Source organism: Vidua macroura, chromosome 2, assembly GCF_024509145.1.
Source record: "Vidua macroura isolate BioBank_ID:100142 chromosome 2, ASM2450914v1, whole genome shotgun sequence".
Classification (NCBI taxonomy): domain Eukaryota; kingdom Metazoa; phylum Chordata; class Aves; order Passeriformes; family Viduidae; genus Vidua; species Vidua macroura.
In genome coordinates, this window is record NC_071572.1 from 72,540,380 (window position 1) to 72,563,576 (window position 23,197).

At 43.0% G+C, this 23,197-nt stretch overlaps 1 protein-coding gene across 1 annotated transcript in view; it reads right to left on the reverse strand.

Moving 5' to 3' along the window:
- Nucleotides 1-490: 490 nt before the first annotated feature.
- Nucleotides 491-23,197, reverse strand: part of TBX15 (T-box transcription factor 15) — a 90,345-nt gene continuing 67,638 nt past the window's right edge. The window contains exons 7-8 of the mRNA XM_053970279.1: nt 16,840-16,937; nt 491-2,818 (exon numbers count right to left, since the gene is read on the reverse strand). Coding sequence (XP_053826254.1) covers nt 2,034-2,818; nt 16,840-16,937 — 883 coding nt within the window. The 3' untranslated portion in view covers nt 491-2,033. The remainder of the gene's footprint in view (nt 2,819-16,839; nt 16,938-23,197) is intronic.

Consider the following 23,197-nt stretch of genomic DNA (forward strand, 5'->3'; position numbering starts at 1 on the left):
CTGGGAATGGCATTGGTATATTTATCTTCCCTTGTAAAAACAAAAATAAAGAAATGCTTGCAGAATTGATCTTTAAAGGTCTTTCTACCTTTCTGGTGCTTTTTCAATTCAGGGGAAAAGAAGTTTATTGACACAAGGAGAGCTGTAAACTCTGCAGCCATAACTTACAGCCAGGTTTGAAGGGGCTTCAGCCTCCCACAGATTTCACTATTAATGTCTCAATCTCATATTAGAATTATAGTACAAATGAAAAACTGACACATACCTCAGAATTACATTTTGAAACTATTTTTAAATGAGAAATAAACTATATTGCTATTTTAAAGTATCATTGGCTGTACTGACTGTGAAAAATTGCTCAGAAGAGCTTCTTCAATAATCAAAATAACAACTCAAGCTGTTTTTAAGATACACTTCCTGTGAAGAAGACAACTTACAAATTCCAAGGACTCATTTTTTTTTAATTTCTTGAGAAGACAGAATTTTTATTTTTATTGCAATATTGCCTGGACTTCACAATCTGGCACCATATCTTCACCCCTTCTGTTGTGCAAACATATGTGACAGTATTTTAAAAATGTCTGTCTCTAGAAAACCACTGAGGAAGCCTCACAGACAGAGAAGAACACAGAAGGAACAATTGCAAAGATTTATTTAGCGCTTTCTGTGCTTGGCACTTAGAAACAGAGTTCCGTGCATAGGGCAAATCTTTATACAGCTTTTTCTTCATACATATTTTACATACCATTTTTATTGCCCTCTTTTATATTCATAATATTGAATACCCCACTAGGCATATAAATACATTTATCTACAACACCTCACAACAACTCTCAATAATATCTGTATTCTGTTACTTGGTATTTGCATTTTCACACAACTTAAATGCATAGCTTGCACCAAGCTACAATTGTTTTCTTATTTTTAAAGGATTTGAAAAGAAAAGAGGAAAAAAAAAAAGAACAAGGGGAAAAAAAACCCAGAAAATAAAGATGTTAAAAGGCAATGATCTATTTGGTTAAACAGAGACCATGTGGCAGGTGGAAGGTTGGCAAATACTCAACCTCACTGCTTCTGAAATGCTAATGGTTTTCTATGGCAATTCTCACACGCAAGGTCAGCTGCACTCCTGTAGAGCTCTCTTTTTTCATCACTCTTCCCTTGAGCTCAGTCTGGACAGTTTCTCCCCACTGGGATGAGTGCTGTGGGAGACACACATTCCCCACAAAGGCTGTCATCCATTTGGTTTCGCTGCATTACTTCCAGTCAAGTCAACAGGAGCTGAGCCCCCTCCCCCCATTCACCTTTCCAAAGTTCCATCCCCACTTCTGTCTGAGGCTCATTTGTGAGCTAAAACTTTTCTCTCCTCTCTCTCCCATCTCCTTCTGCAGGTTGAGTGCTGGTCAGCTTGACCTCCATAAAGAAACAGCCGGCTGGGCAGAGCCGTGGTGAAAATGAGAAACCTCTTCAGAAGAAGCTCCAGCCCAGCAGCGCCATTCCTGTGCTACAGTGGAGGAAAGACCCACAGGCCTTGCTGGTTTCAGAAATGGGCTGAGCCACTCTGGCAGTGAGGAACTGTCTGGGAAGGGGGAGGTCTTTGAGCCTTGGGCAGTGCAGCTTCAGAGGATGAAGCCCGGGGAGACTGCCCTTCTTCAACACTCGGAGGAGACAGCACAGGGAATGGATCCCTTCACGCTGAAAGCTCACACTGCCTAAAGTTAATGCATAAAACAGTAAATTCAGCTGCTTCTCTCCAGCTCCTTGTGAAAGTCATGCCCTCTTCTCTGCAATGTCCAGAAAAAGCAGATGCTCAGTGCCAGTCTGGAGGCCCTGGGCTACAACAAGCTGCAATGGCTGTCAGTCAAGGCTCTCCAGAAGGTTCTGGGGCACACACCTAGATGGCTTATGTTCTTGTTTATCGTTACAATACTAGTTCCACTATAAGTTTGAAGGCAAAAGAGTACTGGGATGGGTTCAGCCCTGGGAACGATGAAGGTCTGGCTGCCTTCGATGCCAAGGAGAGGCAAGGCTTGTTAGACCATGTGCACAGACATCTGTGAGGAGGAGCCCTGAACCGCTCCGTACTGCCTGTTGTCACAGGCGGCAGCCGTCTGCTGGTTGCTGGAGGGAGGGCTGATCATGTGCATCCCGTGATCCATCCCTGTGGAAAGGTATTGCCTCTCTCCAAAGGCCCCACTGGAGGGGGAAGAGCAGAGTAAAGTGCTTTGGGAGGTGGTGAGTTTCTCTGGGCTTGCCGCCAGCCTGGGGGAAGCAGGGAAATTGTATCCATAGAGGTTGTAGGGATTGTGCAGGGAGAAGGCATTGTAGGAGCTCTGCTGCATGTGGCCACCACCAAACATGTGTGAAGAGGAGGAGGTGGAGGCAGGGTTGCCTGCTTGCATGACATACTGAAACTGAGAGCTGGGGAAAGATCCCAGCTGGCCACTGTATGCTTCCATCTTGCTGTTGCTGGGCAGGGAGGAAGGAGCCGGCATTCCTGAGATCAAGGAGGGAGTCCTCTGAGGCATGAAGGTTTCGGAGGGCTGCGAGGCAGAAGCGGTGCTGCTCTGCAGTCGGTTGTAGCCCCCGTCGCTCAGCCCTGGGTAGCTCTGCAGTGCTGCCATGTTGCTTCTGGCACAAGGAGGATAATCAGACAGGTTGAGGTTGCAAAGCTGACTCTCCCGGCAGCCAACATTGAAAGTGTTGGGGGCCAGATGGAAGGCTGGAGGAGAGCAGGATGGAGAGAGAAGGTGAGAAGAAGCGGATGGTGATGGGGTCCCTGTGCTGGAGGTGGTTGGGGATGTTCCTGTACTGCCCCCTGCAAAACAAAACGCATGGGAGGATGTTCAGCACCCAGAACCACATCTGCAAAATGAGACGGCCTCATTAAAAAAACAGCTTAGTTCAATAAAGAAGCAAGGGTGGTAAAATGGCCACTGGAAAATTCAGCCTTTCTTGGCAAGGGCCCTCACTTTATTAATAGCATCCCTTGGTCTTTCCTTCTGCTTTTTTGTTACGACTTTGTTTTTCAACAGACATTTTATTCCCTTTTAAAATGGGAGAGGGAAGCAAGCCTGCCACAGAGTAACCCAAGGCATTGGGAGAAGCTGCAAGGAAAGACGGCTCTATCAGTCAAGAGATCTGCCATTTCCAGGCATGTTTATCTAGTTCTTTTTAGGGGAGGGGAAAAAACAAACAAACAAACAAACAAACAAAAAACCAACCCCCAAAAAAAAAAACCAAAACCGACCCCCCAAAAAAAAACAAAAACCGAAAACCAAAAAACAAAAAACAAAAATCCCCAGGTAATTTGGTAATTTCTCCTCTCTCCTGGTCGGCAGGAAGACCACCAGTCAGTGAACTATATGGTCCCACTGCAAACACCCTTTATCATCTGCTTGGGGGCTTGCGGTAGGAAGTGGCTGAAAAGTGTGTTGGACTTCTGCACTATTCAGCATTTTTGTCAGCTGGCTCACAGTGCAGCAGCGCTGATTCAAGCCAGAAGTAGCACTAAAATGAAGGGACACAGTTTCAAGCTATATCCTGCTCCACAGAGCACAGAAAGAGGATGTGTCAGGATTTTCCATCATGTGTGTAGAATTTAAAAGGGATTCCATATGTTGTACCACTGATGTTAACAAAATATTGATATATATGCATGTCAGTAGAATCAGCACATTTTACAATATTTTTGCTATGAATGATGGAATTGACCATTCTGCACAGCAGGGATACTTACATGTTCTGACCTGGGAAAATAATACTGTGTAATACTATCAAGAATGGTAGCAACCTGAAAGTAAGTGTTATGAAAAAGATTATGGCACAATTTTGAGCTTAAGAAGTGATTATTTATAGGCAACATTCTGAACTGGAGGAAGCTTCCTTGAACAACCAGGAAAATCCATTCTGTGTGTAAAATAATTCAGTTTTCTGATGTGAAACCTTTTATTTTCATTTGACTATTCTCTTTGCACGAGGTTCCCTTTCTGCATTAGGGCAACCAACACTGGACACTCTTGTAAAAGAACCAAAGAAGTGCTGGTGAAAAAATTTGACCAGGCAATAAACAGATCCAGAGGAACTGGGAGGCAGCATTTCCAACAAGGTAGAAGACTACAGATGAGAGGCAAAGGGAATTGAAAAGACAGTGTTTGAATGGGTTGAATGGGCAGATGAAATTTCACCAAGGCAGAGATTGCACATTGAGGATCAAAAATAAGGGATAACTTTTTTGTGTATCACCTTATGGAAAAAAATCCAGCAGGATTTTGAGACCAGTCTAGGTCTGCTGCTGAAAAAAAAAAAAAAAGAAAGAAAAAAAAGGAAGAACTTAATGCAGTGTTGCTTGATGAAAGAGCATAGGTGATGATAGTAGTTAAGAGATGGACTAGAAAGACTTGTTCTGTGTAAGTATATGATGGTGAGAATGAAAGTGAGATTATATCTGAATTTTTCTGACACATCTAGGATGAAACAGAATGGGGAGTGAAAATGTAACCTTGAGACACTAATAATATTTATGATGTTGTAATTTAATTTTTTTTTAACCCAGATTCAGAAAAAAAGAAGAGAAACAGCACTGGGTAAGCACAGCCTGGAGTGTTTGCTGTTGACCCAGGCAACACTAACAAAAGGCATATTTCTGTGTTGCCAAGTCAAAGCAGTCATTCCCATTACCAGCCATGGGGAGGAATGCTTACCAGTTATTGCTGAGCCACTGACTCGTTTTGTCATTCATTCTGAAGCATAAAAGAGAAGCATTGCATCAAATCCCCATTAAAGTAAATGAGAGAAATTGAATATTCAAATGCCACCATGGACTCTGCTTTCACTTCTTGACAATACCGATATGCTCAAACTTGCTCACGTATTTTAGCTCCAGAGTTCAAAGGCTTGTTGTGTAAGTTTCTAATTTAGCATTTATTTTAAAGGCTACAATTTCCTGGTTCATTTAATGTTTCTGTCAGACAACCTGGGGCTATTTTGGCTGTGGTAAGTAAAGATGGTACCTCCTCCAGCCTTCTTCCCTATCTGTCTTTTACAGGCTGTCAGTATTGCAGTAGGATCAGCAGAAGGGAAAGTTGGCCTCTACACAAGTAGTTCTATTGCAGCCTGTTTTAGTTGAAATTGCTGATAAAGGTAAGATTGAACACAACTACAGACACTATTTTTTGTTATCCCTGCTGTAAAGAGCACAACCTCTAACAGGGAGAACAGGCAGACAGCTGAACTCATGTATCATCTTCTAGTTATCCAAGCCCAAAATACAAACGTCAAACAATCACAAAACAAATACAGCACAAAGTGAGATGTATTTAACCCATAGTAATCCTGCTTTTGACTCTTTACACCATTTATTTCATTAACAAACTGCAGAAAGTGACTCCCTTGCTGACTGTGTCTGGAGAATAAATTAAAATGCATATGTATATGAGTATTTAATGATCTGTTTGAAATTAAATATATAGAATAAATTATTAAATACAATGTCTTAATTTCAGTCTTCCTTTGCCCCAGAGCTAAACTTGATCAACTCGGTAGGAGAAAAGCGCACACATCAGTTACCAGGGAGAGATGTCATATTCATTACCACTGTAAACAGCCAACTGTGGGTTCCCTTACTAAACTGAACAACCAGAGTTACAAAGCACAGGTTCAGACTGTGAATTCCTACCTATTCCTGAATTTTCCAAATCTGTTTGCTTACGAGAATTTTCTAACAAGCAAGTTCTTAACTTTGTCAAGCTTGTTTTGAAACTTTAAAGCTTTATGTTTTCTTCGGTTTTTTTCCTATTAATTCAAGTATTAATATTTGAAGCCTTGAGTTTTTAATATGTTCACAGATATGGATATATCACTTTCTCACTTTCTCTAGAGGATATATTATAGTGTGAACATCTGCCTGTGACTTACACGGCTGTCAAAGATACCTAGAAGACAATCTAGAAAGAATAAAGAAGTGAATCCTTCATCCTACTTGTTGGAATAAGGATCCTTAAGATGTGAGAGGAGGGTACAGAGAGATCTGCTTGTCTAATTTGCATTTAAATTGGGGGTCATTAGACTTCATTCATCTGCTGAGAAGCTACAATCCAGTCGTACCCATAACTGAGGCTTTGGCTACACAGAGTAAGTTTTGCTTGTTAGCAGTTTCAAGGGTTGCTTAATGGTTCCAAAACTGAGAATTGCACATTTCAGGTCACCTCCAAAGAAGGACTGAGTGATTCTACTTTGAATAACCCCTATTTGCTGGCCAACAGGAAAACCCTGAAGTGACAACACAACAGTTAGGAAACAGAGTAAAAAAGATTTTTCTTTCTCTCCGTAACTTCAAAATTATGAGGAGGTAAGAAATCCATCAATGTATGGACTTGGAGCAAGTACCAAACCTAACAACTCTCTTTCAAGAATGCTTTGCTACCAATGCCAACCACAAGCACAGGACACGCCACACTTCTGCTGCAACAGAGCATAATGCAGAAGCAGGAAGTTCCTGATCATTTGCAGAGTAATCTTTATACCTTTAAGTGGAACAGGAAATAATACAAAGCAAGGCTTGTCTCAGCTCATTCTCTTCAGACCAGCTCCACTCTGCTCTGAAAGACATTTCTTAGCCATCTTTGTTGGCGGCCCTAAGTATGGGCCATACACAACCTGGACTTTTGTGAAGTTATAACTTGGTCTGTAGCTGTAACAAAGTCAGCCAAATACCCCTAGAGATGGCAGCAAGCCCAGTAAATATATCCACACCATACCACAGTCTTGGAAAAACAGATGTATGTGTCATTTCAATGGAAGGCATGGATAGAAACCAATCTAGTTAAACTGATACACAAAACTATGTTAGGTCTGGTTTAAGTCAAGTGAAACCACATTTAAGCAAGAATACAATGAATCCCTCGATAGTTGTCCTCTGTTCCTTTTCTCTACCCACCATTTCCCCTGGAAATAGTTGCCAACACCAAAAGCATTTACCAGAGATGTCACAGTATCTCTCACCTCCACACTTACCATGATTCTAGAGTGATTAATTATTATTTTGAGCAGCCCCCAAAAGATCATTTTTTTTTGGCTCTGCAGGCATTGTGCTGTTATCGAGTAACATTTGTATAAAATAGAAGGTTCAGAATTTCAAAGGCCCCTCCTTTGTATCTGAACCCTGCCCCACATAGCAGGTGAAAGTGTCTGTCCTCGCGGTGTCCTGCTATTCTGTCCAGGACTCAGCCAAGCAATGCTGTCATCCTGAAAGGAGCTTGTTCTCTGGGCATACAAGTGATAACTAAGCTGACCTTATCAAAAGGATAAAAGCATTTTCAATGATGGGAACTGGAGAACGATCAAGTGCAAGAGAAGTCAAAATTTGCAAACTGGGACTGAGAAGTAGGGAAAAAGAATGAAATCATGGTGGAAGACAGGGATACCATGTGGAAAGGGTGGGATGTAAAGGCAAACCTTCCTCTTCTTGTCACTCTTGTGGCACCAAATAGAAATGCTGTCTATGCACCAGTGTCAGATAGATGCCCACAAGGCTTAGGGAAGAAATTACAGCTTTTCCTTTGGGTATCAACAAGAAGGGCCATTAAAATATCATCTCAAATAACTTATGACTGGTATTTCCTTCCTGTCACTTGTGTCCATCTATGCCACAGTAATGGTGCTGTCTCCCTGTATGTTCCAAATAAACCCTTGCTTTTGCTTTTACCTAGACTGAGCTTGTGTTAAGGACAATTTCAGGGTAAACTGCAGCCCAAACATACGTAGTCCATAGGTATGATGTGCCTTAAAATGAGCGGTTAGAATATTCTGGAAACATTCAGCATGCCAGGGCATCTGAAATGCTACAGGGACCTCTTCCACAGAAGGCAGGTCACGTAGAGAACTTCTAACACTGCAGTGTAGATGGAAAATGCATCTGCCAGAAGCCAGCATTGCCAAAGGAGCTTTCTGGCAACAGCAAGATAGTGGGGAGAGCATCAGTGCCAAGGGAGTCTGAAGCAATTGTGCATGGAAAATTTTCTGGGATCTCTCTTACGAATGACACCATACTATTCACTTGACCCTCAACTTATACCAACCTCCTTTATCTGAAAGGTGCACATAAATCAAATTTTGGACTCCACTGCAGCATATTTTCCTTGCTAATGTTTCCAGGCATTGAATGCTACCATTACCTGCAGTGCCTCCATACAAACCTCTTGGTCCTTGAAGTCCTTGCTCAGTGCAGAGCTGCCATCAGCCAACATACCTGAACATGAATGCCATACCCTGTGCAATGGCAGAGTCTCACCAGACAAACAGAGCTTTAGAGAAGTTTGGGCAACTTGGTCACAGCCTGCAGTTCTCAGCATGGCTGGTCTCACACAGGGTTGACCTGGTATTCACTGTCACATTGCAAACAGATGTGGCTGCATGTCCTCAGAGTTTGTGCTCTACTTTCTGACAAGGATGGGAACAGCAAGGTGGTTTGTCTAAAGATTTTACATTTTGATGGGTCAGGCAGCACAAAGTTATTCTTTCAGTGCAAGAGCTTAGCCCACTCCCACCTACAAGCTAGTTTAGCTTGTGGCCAGACACGAACCATGGTCAGCCCACAGCCTGCAGGCTGTGCAGAGCCTAAAGGACAGTGTCCAGCCCACAGTCACAGCCAGGTAATCTCCTTCTACCTCCATATGTGAACAGGACCTGATGCTTGGATTGATAGGTGCACAACCTCACCTATCCATCTTCTAGAGGAGCCACAGTCCCTCTTCTGACATCTGCCCAATATGTTGGCATCTTCATCATATGATAGGCATGTATCCAATGCACCTGGGGGCACAGAAGAAAGGGACTGTGGCCACTAATCATTCACCTGGCTCACAACTCTCCTCCTGGCACTTAGCTTGAGTAAATAAGCCCTCCTGAGAGGTAGTTTATATTCACTTGGGCACAGAGCCATGATAATGCAACTCTCCAGCCTTCCAAATGGAGCTGGCCAGGAGTTGGCATGTGTCTGGCCAGCAAGGAGCACAGAGGAGCCTGCCCATGCAGATGTACTTCAAGTCATTTCTGGAAGATCTGTTTTTTGTGAGGACTCTACAGTCTTGGATACATGTGTACAGGGTCTTTCTAAAGCACAGGAAAGACCAGTGTTTTGCAGCGTCCTATCCTCAGTGTCCTGTCTTACCAGTGTTTTGCAGTGTCCTATCCTCAGACTCAACAGCAAATAAATGTAATGACATGCATGCAGGAAAACAAATTTGAACAAAAAAGTAAATCCTACTACCATTCTGTGCACTTCCACTCACATGCACACTAAGTATGGCATATGACATTTACTCTTTGCCATCCAAGTCACTTCACCTTTGGTGGCAGAACAAAAATTAAATGTGTTAATTGCCCAAGGATGGGAATCTGAGGGAGTAATGAGGTCAGGAGGGAGAGTTTGTGCAGATTGCCAGGTGGTCTGACAGATAGATTATGAGACCAGAGTGTGCCACTGTAACTATCTGATCTTGTGTCCTTTTGGAGCCAGGCGTAGTACAAACCTGGATCCATTTCTGCTTCAACCAGCACATGCCTCAGTCCTGCTTGATGCCTTCAGACATCTAAATGCCACAATATCAGGTGTCACTCCTGGTCTCACCTATCATATCAACTTTTTCCTTGCAAGTATAACTGGCAGCCCAAGGTCTCTGCTCCCAGTCCTAGCTTTCCAAAATTCAAACCTAAAACCTTCAGAAGGACTGAAAGATTCTTCATCACCATTACTACCCCTCTGAGTTCCCTCTTCAGCAGCTTGGAAAACTAAATGGCTTTGTGCCTTTTCCTTGTCTTCTCACCAAGAAAGGGCAGGGCCATCTGGTCTGTGACATGCTGGACTCTCTCTTCACTCCTTCCCTATTTTTAGGAATGAAAACTTCCCACTTTCATGGCAATAAGAGCCATTTCTGTCTTCACAGAGTGAAGCAGAGTAACTGCCTTTTTTCTCTCTAGAGCCCTTGGCCAATTATCAAATTATGAATCTGCTGGTAAAATCTTTAAAAGGCCCAAATGAGACTCAAAACCTATTGCATGCCAATTTGCTGGGTTGTAGAGGAAATATAAAGAGTGCTTTGTAGTTCTTTGGGATAGAGCTCACAGAGCACATAAAAAAAAGATAATTACAGCAATAGATTTAAGGGGGAAAGTATGTACTGTATGGCACAAAAGTGAGTAATGAAAGGAAATTTTGGTTAAGGTTAGCAAATTATAGAGAAGGACTTTTTAAATAAGTTTGCCTCAAATTACAAGAATCATTGGGATTAATGGTAGATCTAGAACAACTCAGAGTAATACTTTATTTCTGTTTACATCTTACAAATTTCTTCAAGGCAAACTGAGCAGTGAGAAAGTTAGAGATAAAACTTGCCTTGGTCATGCTCCAAGACAAAATCTTTTCAAGATCTAATGGTAAAAACCAACCTTTTTTTCTAATGTGGACAAAGAGTATGATTCAAGAGATGTGATTTTCATTCTCATCTACATCCAGAGCACCAAGACAGCTGAGGAAAAACATCGAAGTACTATGGCAAATTCAAGGAACATGTAATTTTCTATTCATAAGAAAATTATGTGTTACTCTTAGGAAGCTGTTCAAATCTTCAAAGTACCATTGCCCACCTCTAGTCATTCATGTGAAATCTGATCACCACTCACTAGATAACAGAGATTTAGGCTTCAGTCACTGGAACTCAGGGTGAGCACCTCTCTGGAGTAACAGAGCACTTCAGGCTCCTTTCAGGTCATCAGGAAGTGGCACAGTCTTTGACTTCCAGCTTCTTGTGTCACATCTGGGAGAGCATTTTAATTTTCCAGTGGAGCACCAAAAATGTCCCTTCTCTAAAGGAAAACTGTCTGCAGCTCAACCTAGAAGAAGCTGGAACAGTGTTTTCCCTGGTGCTTTGTTTAAATGAGCCAATCTACAAGCCATTTGAAGTATGTAGCCCAAACCAGTGCTTGATCCCAATAACTCTGGCAACAACCACTCTGTTTCCAATCTCCTCTTCAAGGTCAAAAGAATCAAGCAGATAATTGAGTCCACACCCAGCTATCTGACCTCTGCCAATAGCCTAGACTGTTTACAATTGATTTCAAAAGGGAAGCAGAATCCAAATTATCCTGGTGGCATTGCTGATAGAATTGATGGCTGCCTTTGGGAGGCAAGGGCCAATCAGATGAATTTGTAGGTGGTTCAACCTCCCTTGGTGTAAGCAGCTCCTCTCTTTTGGGAGACACTATTTTTGGGATCTAGAATCTCAGATAAAGCCAAAAGGATCCTAACAGTTATTTACTTCTTTCTGCCTCCTGGCATCTGTGATGCTTTCAGATGAAGTTCTGGAGGGCTCAGTCTTCCTTCCACTTGACACCAGTACACATTTGTGTATTCAGGAATTTGTTTTCATATGAGTGTAATCAGGGTAGCTCTCTGAGCACCACCCCCATGGGGGAAGAGTATTATACTAAATAAGTTACAGACAGTACAGACAAACTTTGGCAAGACAGAGGTGATGCCTGCCCAGAAAGGGTAATGTTTACAGACAGAGAGGCTGGAAAAGCAGCAACACCTCAGCTTGGGGTATCTGTCTCACATCTGCTGATAGCCCATGCAGACTTAGGGTCTGTCTGGAAACATCATTACTACAAGAAAACATTGTTCCTTTCCAGCAGTAAATGAGACGTTTGAATCTCTTCCACACTGAGCAGAGGGAGCCTTTTGTGCGTATCCTTGTTGACACAAGACTGCAGGGTTAAGATATTCCCCTCGTGGAAGGAGACAGTGGAACCTGTGTTTGATAAGTTTGTACGTGCATGCTGCTCTAGAGATAGCACCGGCTGTCTCACCTGCAAGGAACACACCCCTCTTTCCCTTGTAGATAATTTCCAATGCTGATCTCAAGAACCATTAATGCCAATTTTGCAGACCCTCTAAGAGGTGGACTCTCTACTGTCTACCTCCAGTCCAAGATCAGCGCAGATGCTCAAGTTGATGGAGAAGGGGTTGAGTCTACTGCATCTACCCTTTGGTGGAGTTCCTGGCAAAAGCACTTACTCAAGAAAAGAGCCCATTAGGAAGGAAAGCTGCCTTGAGAGCTGACCAGTCAAGTTTAAGATGTTTGACTCTTGCGGATTTGTTATTCATGCATCAAAATAGTAATTTAATGACAAAGTGAATTTTTATGTGCTGCAAGCCTAGTGAAAGATCACATCATGTGACTCTCACATTGGTCCTGAAATTCTGCTTAGGAGGTACTTCTTCCTACCAGCTGCCAGGGTACCTCTGATTTCATTTCTTGATAAGTCATCAGCTTTTGTAGGAAGGGTTAGATACTGATCACTCTTCTAATACTGCCCCAGTGCCTTTTTAGTCTCTATGTCCTTGCAAAACTTAGAGTCACTGATAGTGATCTGCTCATCACAATATCCTGTGGGAAACTGGATATCACAAATGAGCCAGCAATAGCTCTTTTTACTCTTAGTGACATAATGCAGAGTTACTGGAACTCTGATTTTCTTTTTTCCTCTCCCTTACTTTTTTTTTTTTATGTTCCCTTTTAAAATCAAGAAACTGAGCCACAAATTTTTAATAATGAGAATCTGGATGAGGTTCAATCTAAATTTTGAAAATATATTCCAATTAAAGGCTTCAATAGATTCTTGGCTTTCTGCACGTCTCACTGCCATATGTATTCAATAACCCCAAGCCCCCTTTCTCACCAGAGGTAAGTAGACTGCAGTGTGGGTGACACCATTCCCCAGAAGGTCAGCTGCTCCTGGATTACCATTTTTGGAGCATTTCGTGCAAAGGTTTTTCTCAGGGGGGATTTCTTTCTTTCAAAACTGGCTGCAGATCTGCTGTGATTGTGTCCAGCATGGTGTTCACTCTTGTGAAGCTGCAGATACTTTTGGATTATGCACTCCAAAAGTGAGGTTTTGTTCTCAAGCCAGGGGATTTCACTAACAGAAGAAGCATTGTTCTTTCACTTGGTAGGACAGCATGGTGACCACTCAGGTCACAGACCTGCAGGGACCTGCTCATGTGCTGTCCTTCAATGCAACACCTGCAACTAAAGCTCATGGACCACAAGATTCAGCTGCACCAGGCATCTGCAACTGGGTGCAACATCAAATCCTCCAGTTTGTGTGGCAGCTGAAACCCATCGTTGTGCAGATTAGAAAGTTATTCAATCCCTGCATGAAACAGCTGCATCCAGCACAAGTATCGATTTTGGTGTGTCCCTTGCTCCACATAAAGCTTGGGCCAAACAAATGAGCAAAGCATTAGGATGTAGGTCAAATGGCAGAAAGGATCATGTGGAAAAAATTGTAATATCTTTAGATAATTGTATCACATGGATGCGTCTGGAATACTCTGTGCAGACTTGTGTTTAAAGAAACAATTAAGAATCTGGAAAATTAAATTATTGATGCTATTCACTTTGAGAGGCACAGAAGGGGGAGAGAAAAACCTGTAAAACAATTAAATTTATGAAGAAGGTGGATGAAAGGAAATTTGTCCTTAGCTCTTAACACCCCACAAAATGGGATAAACATCTAGTTAGAGCAGAAAACTTAGTCTCTTGAATGAAGCATGTTTGCATGCTTGCAGGTTACCAAACAATCTCTATTGCCTTTGCTACCTCTGTCCCCATCACTACTGACCATTTTTCAGTATTTTTGCAATTTGTACCTCTTAGGAACTGCACTAATTTTTTTAGCTCTGGGTAAGTTAGTGCTGGAACCAGACTCTGCAGGGTAGTACTGGGATTGTCCTTACTGGAGGGCATATTTGTAGTTTTTCTCAGCTTTGAGATCAGTCAGCTCCTCATTTCAGAATACACACAATAGCTTTTTGAAACTGGCACATGTGGCAGTAAATTAAATGTTCTCCAAAAAATTGTCACATTTATATAGTTATTTTTATCAGTCAAATTTCTAACCTGGCCAAATAATTCAGTTGGATTTGTTAGGCAAAACTATCTTGGAAAAGTCAGGTAGCACAGCAAAATTTAACTTGAAAGCAAGGAAGACATCATATTTATGCTGCTGATGCCCCAAGCTTTTGCCCTAGAAAGTGTAATTTTTCCTATTACACTAGGATGGATCCGTTCTCTAGAAAATCAAAACTGAATTCCACAGTTCCTACAGGGAAACTATTACAGCACATCCTTAAACTTCATGTAACTGGAACCTACTGTATTTTTTCCTATCACCACAGACAGTATTTTATTTTAGTAGTTTTATCTGCTCTCTCTCTCTCTTCACAGGCTTGCTCCTGGCTTGCTCCTCATGAGTCCTAGGCATGTGGCCACCCTTGCTGCCCTCATCTTGTCTCTGTGCAGTAAGAACTCACTCCTCTTTACCTTCAGTGCACACATCTAGTCCCAAAAGTTTCCCGTAGCCCCCATGCAATTTCCCAACAAACATTTCAGGGGATAAAAGGAAAGCTTGCATTTCCTCAAATGTTTATTCAGAAATGTCACATATCCACCCAGTTTTGATGAAACCAGTGGGATCTGAAATTAAAATATCAGTTTATTAAAAAAAAAAAACAAACCTGAAAGTTTCTAATTCATAAATATATAAGGGTATGAGATGACACCATGCAGCTCAGAGTGCTGAAGCTCCAGGAGGAAAAAACTCTGGGGCAAGTCACATCCATGTAGAGTCTCAGAGGATCTGAAGTTCAATAGCTTATGCTGATGTCAGCTCTTAAACAGCAGTGATTTACTCACCTGTCACCCAGTTCATGTGCTTGAAAGCAAGGAGATGAAGAGATGTGGGCACGATATATCCTGGTTGTCTTACATTTGCAGGGAGGAATCACATGTAGCTTAAAGCTACCTCAGCATTTTTTGCTCTTTCTGTCAGCAATTCTAAGGATTCCATACTAGCATGTTTGTCCTTGACTTAGAGGGCTGTCCCAGCAGCCAGAAATTAAAATAGAGCATGTTTGTACCTTAGCTTTGCACCTATTTTTGAGACCAGGGGACAGCTTGTTACAGCAGTTTCTGGAGAGATGAGCACTATGAGGGTTGGAATATTTCTGATTTATTATTTCACATGGCTAAATACAGAGCTCAAAAACCTCTTTGTAACAAATTGTTAGGTTTTGAGATCAACCTGTGAACACATCAGTTAAGGGCTGCCCTAGGCTTTATTGTCTCTGGTGCAGTGGTGGTGGTCTGCACAGGGCCGGCTGGTTACAGGGTACTGGCTTGCTTTCTGGCTTTTCAGCTGCCAAACTATATTATAACAAGCTAAAAATATATTAAATATTTTCCTTTCCTAATATTACCTTACCGCGTAAGCAGTAGTTGGACTTGCCACTAGGATGTTATCTGATAACTGAGGGGAGGGAGGCAGTCGAGCCCGAATAGGGGGTGAGACATTGGAGAGAGGCTGCTTCAGTGACTGTGACCAGGAGGAGAGGCTGTTATGTTTCTATTTAGGTGGGTGATGAAAACATTTCTAAGTCCTTGCTTTAACCCATCTCTGACCATGTACCCCACCCCAAGTGCTCCTCGACACAAGCCCCTGAGCTTGTGTGAAATCCTTCCTGCCCCATGCTGTGCTATTCCAGAAGAGTTAGGTGGTCAGGCAAAGACCATGCATGGGGAGTCTAACAGAGCTAACTGGAGTGTGCTCTGTCCTACTTCTGTGCTGTGCCATCAGAAAAATTATTTAGCAGGCGACCTGGGCCCTGAGATATTGCATGTGGAACTGGCATGGGGGACAGTCAACAAGCAAGAAGAGATTCCTCTGCTGGACACTCTTCTGATTCTGCCTCGGTGATGGGCAACCCCAACAGCCACCACTGCTTCCCTGCATCTGAAGGAGAACACACCATCCATCCCTAGGTGGATTTAAGATCTGGAGAGAGGTTTTGGGGGTGATGTCAAGCTTGAATGTGAGAGACTGGAGAATTTGCTACACAGGGCAGACATTTGGTTTTGATGGCTTAACTTTGCTGGTGCCACATTTGAACACCATTTTGAATTGTTTCTTTCTTTTTATTCCAACAAACATGCAAAAAAAGTATCAGGCTGCTGCCTTGATATCTCTTTCTCAGTGATCACTGTTGTTAACTAGAAATAGCTGCACTAAAGTGAATGAGAAAGACCTACCTCTGCAAAAAGCAAAATAGCAACATGGCCTGAAACTAGAGATGAAAGCCCTACTTAACTAATGAGATATGTAAAGGGCAGGAGCTATGAAAAGACACAGCATGAACACTTGGCCTATCCAATAATTCCTCTCAGATTCTTACTAGCAGAAAGTGTGTCCAGCAAGGCCACTGTGTCTTGAAATCAAGGTATCATGACCCCAAAGGGAGACACATTCTTGGTCTCCTAAACTTCCAGAGAGCAAATCCTGCCCCACCCCACTGCTTCCCCTTGTGTTTGCATAAAAATTGCGAATGTAAACTGTAAATGGAGAAAAACGTGTCTGACATGGTTGAGCATTTCCTCAGTGTCTCCGTGCTCTCTTCAGATTTAACTCATGCTGTGTACTTGGGCTGGTTTGCCCAGCCCTACAATCCTTCCTGCTCCTCCTTCTAGCTCTTAGGACTCTAGCTCTTGGGAGATCAGGGAGCCCAAGCGATTCCATCGCACCTCATAAGGCATGGCCTGTCCACTGTTTCCATCCCCCTCTCTGCTCTGTGTCCTCTCACTTCAGCCAAGAGCTCAACAATGTGTGTGACATTCCAGTTGCTGGACACACAGCAAGGTGCATTGCTGCTTTTATGCCCTCTTCTCCTGCTCTTTCTACAGGAGAAAGAGCAATCTCTTTCTTGCCATCTCTTTGTTCACTCACCTTGCTGCTTCTGCATGGTAGTGAAATCTTCAAAGGTGAGAGTGCGCACGGGGGGCCTCCAAAAGGCGTAGGTCTCCATAATGGCCTCCAGCCCCGTCCTGTGCAAAGGAAAGAAAAGAAGGAGTGAATAAGAATGTCAACCAGCTGGGGATACAGGCGCTGAGGAAAGAAGGCTCTGACCTTACTTGGCAGGCTGCCAGCGGCCACTGAAAGGTCACCTTGGCATCTGTGAATTCCTCAAGTGAGTCTTTCCACACAGGTGCTGACCACAAGAGTAAAATGAAATTTCCCCAGCCCAGGATTTCAAAAGTTCCTAACAGTCTCTAAATGCCTTTTTCCTTTCTAGCAAGAATCTCAAGCCTTCTGTCTGCTTTCCAGGGGACACACAACTGTCAGCTCCTTAAGGCATACTCAGTTTATCATTGAATGGCCCTCCACACTTTTTGGATGTAAGCTGTCCTGCAAATAAAGAATGCCTGGGATTCAGACTATGGAATCAGAGATTGTGTGAATTGCCTTTCCCTGCCACTTCACAGTTCTGGACACTGTTTCAAAGTGCTACGAGAAGCCATCAAAAAGGGAATCTTCTTGGTTTTGGACTTCAATTAGAAATGCATAAGATGCTCTTTCTCAAGGGTCAGTGATATATCTGCTTTGGGTCCCTAACTCACCACAAAGACTTATCAAAGAGAAAAAGCCAAACTCACTGAGTGAGAATTTTTTTCTTCTTGAAGGGCTAGGGTCTGAGATTTGTTCTTGTTGTCACCACAAACTCCTAGCTCTGCTGGAAGTCTCTTAGTGCCGCAGGCTCAGTGAGGACATAGGTGTGTTATCAAACCCACTGGAGTTTCTTCCCAGGAAATGTTCTCCTCAGTGGAAGCTGTACACCACTCTGTTCCCCATTCCTCACCTTCCCCCAAGTGTTTTCCTACAGTAGGTTACAGCCCTTGCACTGACTGAATACCAGTAGAGATTCTTCATCAAATGTGAGAACATATCCCCTTTCAATGCAAAAGGCACAACATCCCCAGAGCCGCTCATCAGATGTTGAGCTGACACTGGAGCTGCCTTTTCCTTCTGAAAATGTCTTTCTGCACATGCCTCCACTCACTCAGTTAACTTTCCAAAGTCTCCCCGGAAGCTTGGATGCTTTAAATACATTGGAGTTGGCAAACCAAACTCTGTATTTTAAGAGGAGGTTTAGAAGAGAGGTTGTTGCATGGTGTTTATTAGCTGCTAAGCTGTTAGAAGTAGAAACAGAAGACATCTCTGCATATCAGTCTCACACTAGTGCTGAGCACATTACAACAAAACTATTTGGTTAATACAGTGGCCTCTGCCAGCTCATGGAGCTCAGAAGCAACAAGGCAGGGCAGAATTTGAACCCATCAGCTAAGCTGGGCTCTGTGTGCAAAAGCTGCCCTTTGACTACCGGCACCACCCCCAGGATTTCCTCTGTTCCCTGTGTGTGAAAGTCACACATGTTCAGACTCCATCTGCTCCTTGACACACACAGCGAGGGAGAGAACGGTACCTTTTTTGCAGCCTCATGAAATGATCCCCAGCCCAAACACTGAGGGAAGACTTTCTGGTACTGTATATCCAGGGGGCATAAAATGCCCTGAACAAGTTGCAATGCAGCCAGACCTGTTGTTGAAATGACCTGCCTTGATGATTAGAACCATGTAATGTATCAGAAATGCAGACTGAAAGTTCCAGCTGTGCTACTCTAGCTGCTCTGTGTCTGCCACAGGATTGTGTGGGGAAGCAGGGAGGCCAACTTACTGAGAGCAGTGAACACACAGTCTGGCTCAGTCATTAGATCCCCAGGTACACAACCCCACTCTGCACCAGCACTGGGCTTCTAGCTCTCACAACTCCCTTCCAGTGAAATCCAGTCCCTAATGGAAGGTGGCTCATGGAGACACTAAAAGCAGATTAAAGCTATTACCCCTGCCCCTCCCTGCAGCTTACATCATTATCAGCTCAGCAATTGACTCACGATTCAAAGTTTCTAGCTGTCCATTTAACACTTTTCCCTATATCAATACAATTCTCAAAGGAACCATATAATTTCTACTTCTAAAAGAAAAGGAAAAAAAGAGAATATCCAGGACATAATAAAAAGAAGAAATAAAACAGTAAATTGGGAATAATATATTCTTTCAAAGGTTGGACTTGACTGTGCCTGTGAGCTGATAGAGGGTAAATGGCAGCACTGAGAGTGCCAGAGCAGCTTGTAAAGCTGCTCTATTCCTGCCCTGTTTGTCAGAGGAAGGAAAGCTGCCAACACCAACAGGGACCTACCTCCTCCTGCTCTGGGGGAGAAGCTCTACAACAGCCCCCTTGCTGTGAACACAGCTCCTGTTGCCCTTCCCTTTCCACACTGTGACTGCTGGCAGCAACAGTGTGGCCTTGCCCTGCAATGCTGAGGGCAGCGTGGTGTCACCCAAAGAATGAATATCAAACTCCACAGCTGGTTCTTCCTGCCCCAAATGTGAGTCCTTTACTCCCCACGAGTTTGTACGTGTTAAACATGTGTATAAAACATCCTCTCTGAGCATGTGGGTGACAGAGCTCAAACTTAATGTCCACTTCTACACACAGATTTAAGCCTCTATGTACTAGACCAACCTTTTTTTCCCCATTAGTTTGTGGGTTTCTTTTTTTTTTTAATCTTTGGTTTCTGGGTTTTGGGGCTCTTTTTCTTCATGCAGAAAAAAATGTTGTGGCTGTTTTTGAAATAGCTTCTAAGCAGAAGACCTCCTTACTGAATTTTCACATCCTTCCAGGTATCAGACAAGATCCATGAGACAGCATGTTCATGTGCTAACCTGCTAGGCACCTACCACACTATGCATGGAGCCTTGCAGCGGAAAACCAAACAATCATGCTAAAAACAGCTCTTGGTGAGAAGGCACACCACCTTTGTGTACTGATTTTACAACCCTAGCCCCATTCTTTCTTTTGTCTGCGTTGTAGTCTTATTTTTGAAAGAAAATGTTGAGGTCATGAGGTGAGAATCAAGAAATTTAATCCCTGTCAACTCTGATAACTGTCTCTCCCATAGCAATTTATGACATTGGTGTGCTCTCCTAGTCAGCAGAAATACTGGAGTGCCATTCTACGTGTGTGTTCCACCCCCTAACAAGGAAAAGGATCCCCATCTGGCCAATGAAGAGACATTTTGGGACAATAATAAATGTTGACAAAAAAATAATTGTTTTCAGCGTTTCTGAAATGCCAGGAAATTTGGAGGGCCTTTGCTGAGGGTTGCTGATACCAAGTGTGCTGAACATTATCCATGTGGCATCTACTTTCCCTTCCAAGGAACTGCACTGAAAAATTAACTTCAAAATATCTATCAGGCCATAAACCCTTCCCTCTCACACCCTCTTTATGAAGGAAGTAAAAAAAAAAAAAGTATCAGAAGAGGTCTCACTGCCAGCATTTTTTTAATAAGGTCAGTCCTTTAAAAGGTATCCAAAATTTGCTCTCTCTTTTTCATTCATTCTTTTATTTTTAGTGCTATAAAGTTTTAATAATAGGCAATAAATGAAACAGTTCCATTGTCTGAAAAATGAAACGAGCTATCTGTGCACCTCCATAATCCATTCCATATGGCTGGTCTTGCCATTCCCACTGCACATAGGATTCAGGCCATCCTTTCATTGTTTGCTGGGGAAGCCAAACTATTGGCTCCAAGTGTTCTCCTGGCTCTCTTATCCTAGACAAAGCTCAAAGAGTATTTCCAAACAAACAACTTTTATTCACCTCAGCTGCCCACATCTGAAAGGAAAGTGCTGGTTTTTCCTTCAGCCTAGGGTTTTTTCTTCCATCACCCTGTTGAGTTTCCTGAGTGTTTTCCGTTTTGGTTTCCTTCTGGATAAGGAGTTTCTGCAAGCATCCCACTTCAGATGAACTTTACCCAGTCTCTAAAAATAACCTCTGTGGCATTAAACCTGCACCCTCACTACCCAAACATTTGGCTAACTGAGCTCCATATGTCAAAAACTGGTTTCTCAATCTCTTGAAGTTCAGGAAAGCAACCAAGTAATAACCCACCTTATTCATACATTATGTGGGTATCCTTTCACCACCAGGAAACTTCTCTTTCAACATCTTGAATTCAACTTCTCTTGTTGAATTTCTACAGATACTTTATGTGCTTTCGCAAAAAGTGAAGAAGGCCCAAAAATCAGATAGAGGGAATCTCTAACAGGAACTAGGATTGACCTTCAAACACAGGCTACCTCTGCAGTCCAACAAGGCTCATGGTTAGATTCCTGACCCTCATTACTTAACATGGTTTGAATGCTCAAAGACTGCTTAACATTAGCAAGCTGCTGAGCTGTTTCCATCCTTCCCTCTGAAACACCTCAGTGCTCCTTCTCCCAGCTCAAAGACTGAGGCAGTAGGGTCTGGAGAGAGACACTCATGAAAATAACTGAAAGAAATCCAAGAAAGGATCTGGGAAAAGATTGCTCCCCCATATGGATACAGTCAGTCACATCATGATGGGGTATCCCCAGAGCAGCAGGGTTTTAGCAGTCTCTTGCACTGATTCATAAGGAAATAAAGGGGCAGGCTGCAAGCTGATGGGAGTGAAAGATCCAAAATGGAAGCCAGTTTTAAAAACAACAGTCACCTCCACAATTTCTGAAGCAGGAGACAACAGTGAAACAATGACAATAAATAAGTGGAGTAAAAATATCCATCTCCATTTAATGGAAGAGCCTCAACATAAAGCAGAAAGGAAATGTCCTAAGAAAGAAGAAGCTTAAGAGTTCCTTTTCTTCCACTATGCGCTGCTTTTTCCCTGAGAGTTCTTTCCTCCATCATTTGTTGGCAAACTCTAACCATGGCTCAGTATCTAATGTCTCTGGAATAGGATGTCCTGGAGCTGCCTCAGAATTCTGTCTCTTGCTGCTGCCACACCTTGATTTTTTTCTTTTAAGACCTTATACATAAAACCTCTTGAACATGTACTACTCACTTGCCTGATTCACAAATGGCCTTTCTTCAAATTACCCAATTTCTTTTGCAAAGGAAACCCACATTTTCAGTGGGACCTTCTCCAGCCACAGTCTGAGGCACTGCAGTTGACAAGCGGTGGGAAGGACGTGGGAAGTTGCAGTGTGTCACAATTGGTTTTCAACCAGTGATCCTAATGAGATTACAGATTCACAAGGGAGAGAGAAGCCATCCAGCACAGTTAAGAAACGTCCCATTTGGAAAGTCCTTTCCACACACAGCTTGGACGTCAGTGCTTTCCTCCCTCCTATGGGAATATCTGTGTGTGTGTCCTCTGGGAAGGAGGCAGCTGAGCATTTGTGTCCTCCCCTAGTTGACAACAGCAGTGCCACTGCAGCCAGACCCCTGCTTGTGAGGCAGGCGCCTGACTGCTATATATGCTTGCAAATACCTTTGCCTATTTTTTTCTTCCTAAAGCCTCAGGCTGCTCCCTTTGATGTGTAATACCTTAAAGATTTTAATTCCTCTTTACATCAGCAGAGAGCCTTACTGAGCCCTCCCCACAGCTGCAGCCGTGTAGCAATTTCCTGCCCTTTCTTAAATCAATGAACTACAGAGATCAGCAATTCCCAACCTTTTCAGGAAACTGTCCAAATTCACCAAGCTAGGATCTTATTAATGCCTTCCACATTAATATAGCCCACCATGTACCTGGAGCTGCATCAATCCCTCTCCCAAACCCAACCCCCAGTGCAGCTGTATCTGTGCACATGGGGAAGATCTCATACCCAGGACACACTTTGCTTTCCCTACGCAGGAGAGGAGAGCAGAATAAAAGTCACATATGCCTCAAGGAGAACTGACAATCACAGTGGGGATTAAATGAGAGTGGCAACATCTTCGTGCAGAAATTCAGTAAGATGAGAGCAGAGGGGCTAAGCTAGGAAGTCCCTAGTTCAGTTAAATGTCTTCTTTGGGATGATGGAGAGTGTAGCACTACAGTGAGTGGTGGAAAACACAGGGCAGTTGCCCATTCATGAACACTGACCTCACCAAACCTCCTTACAAAGGAGACAGCAGCCCTAGTAAACACACACAACAGGAGCATGCAAGTAAAACTGAGTTACAGTGCCCATGGGGACAGCAAATGAGGGCTATGCACACCACTTTTACTCTGGTCTGCACACTCAAAGCTTTGCTTTACAGCCCTAGGCTTCTTGTAATGTAGTCATATATACCTAATTGTATACTTAAGGTTTAAAGCCTTTGTTACATTGATTTAAAGGATACCTACATCATTTAGATCTGAAATATTTAGATGTGCTGCACATTCTGCTGCAGGATTCATGAACAGCAGAAAAAATTGAAACTTTTTTTTTTCTTA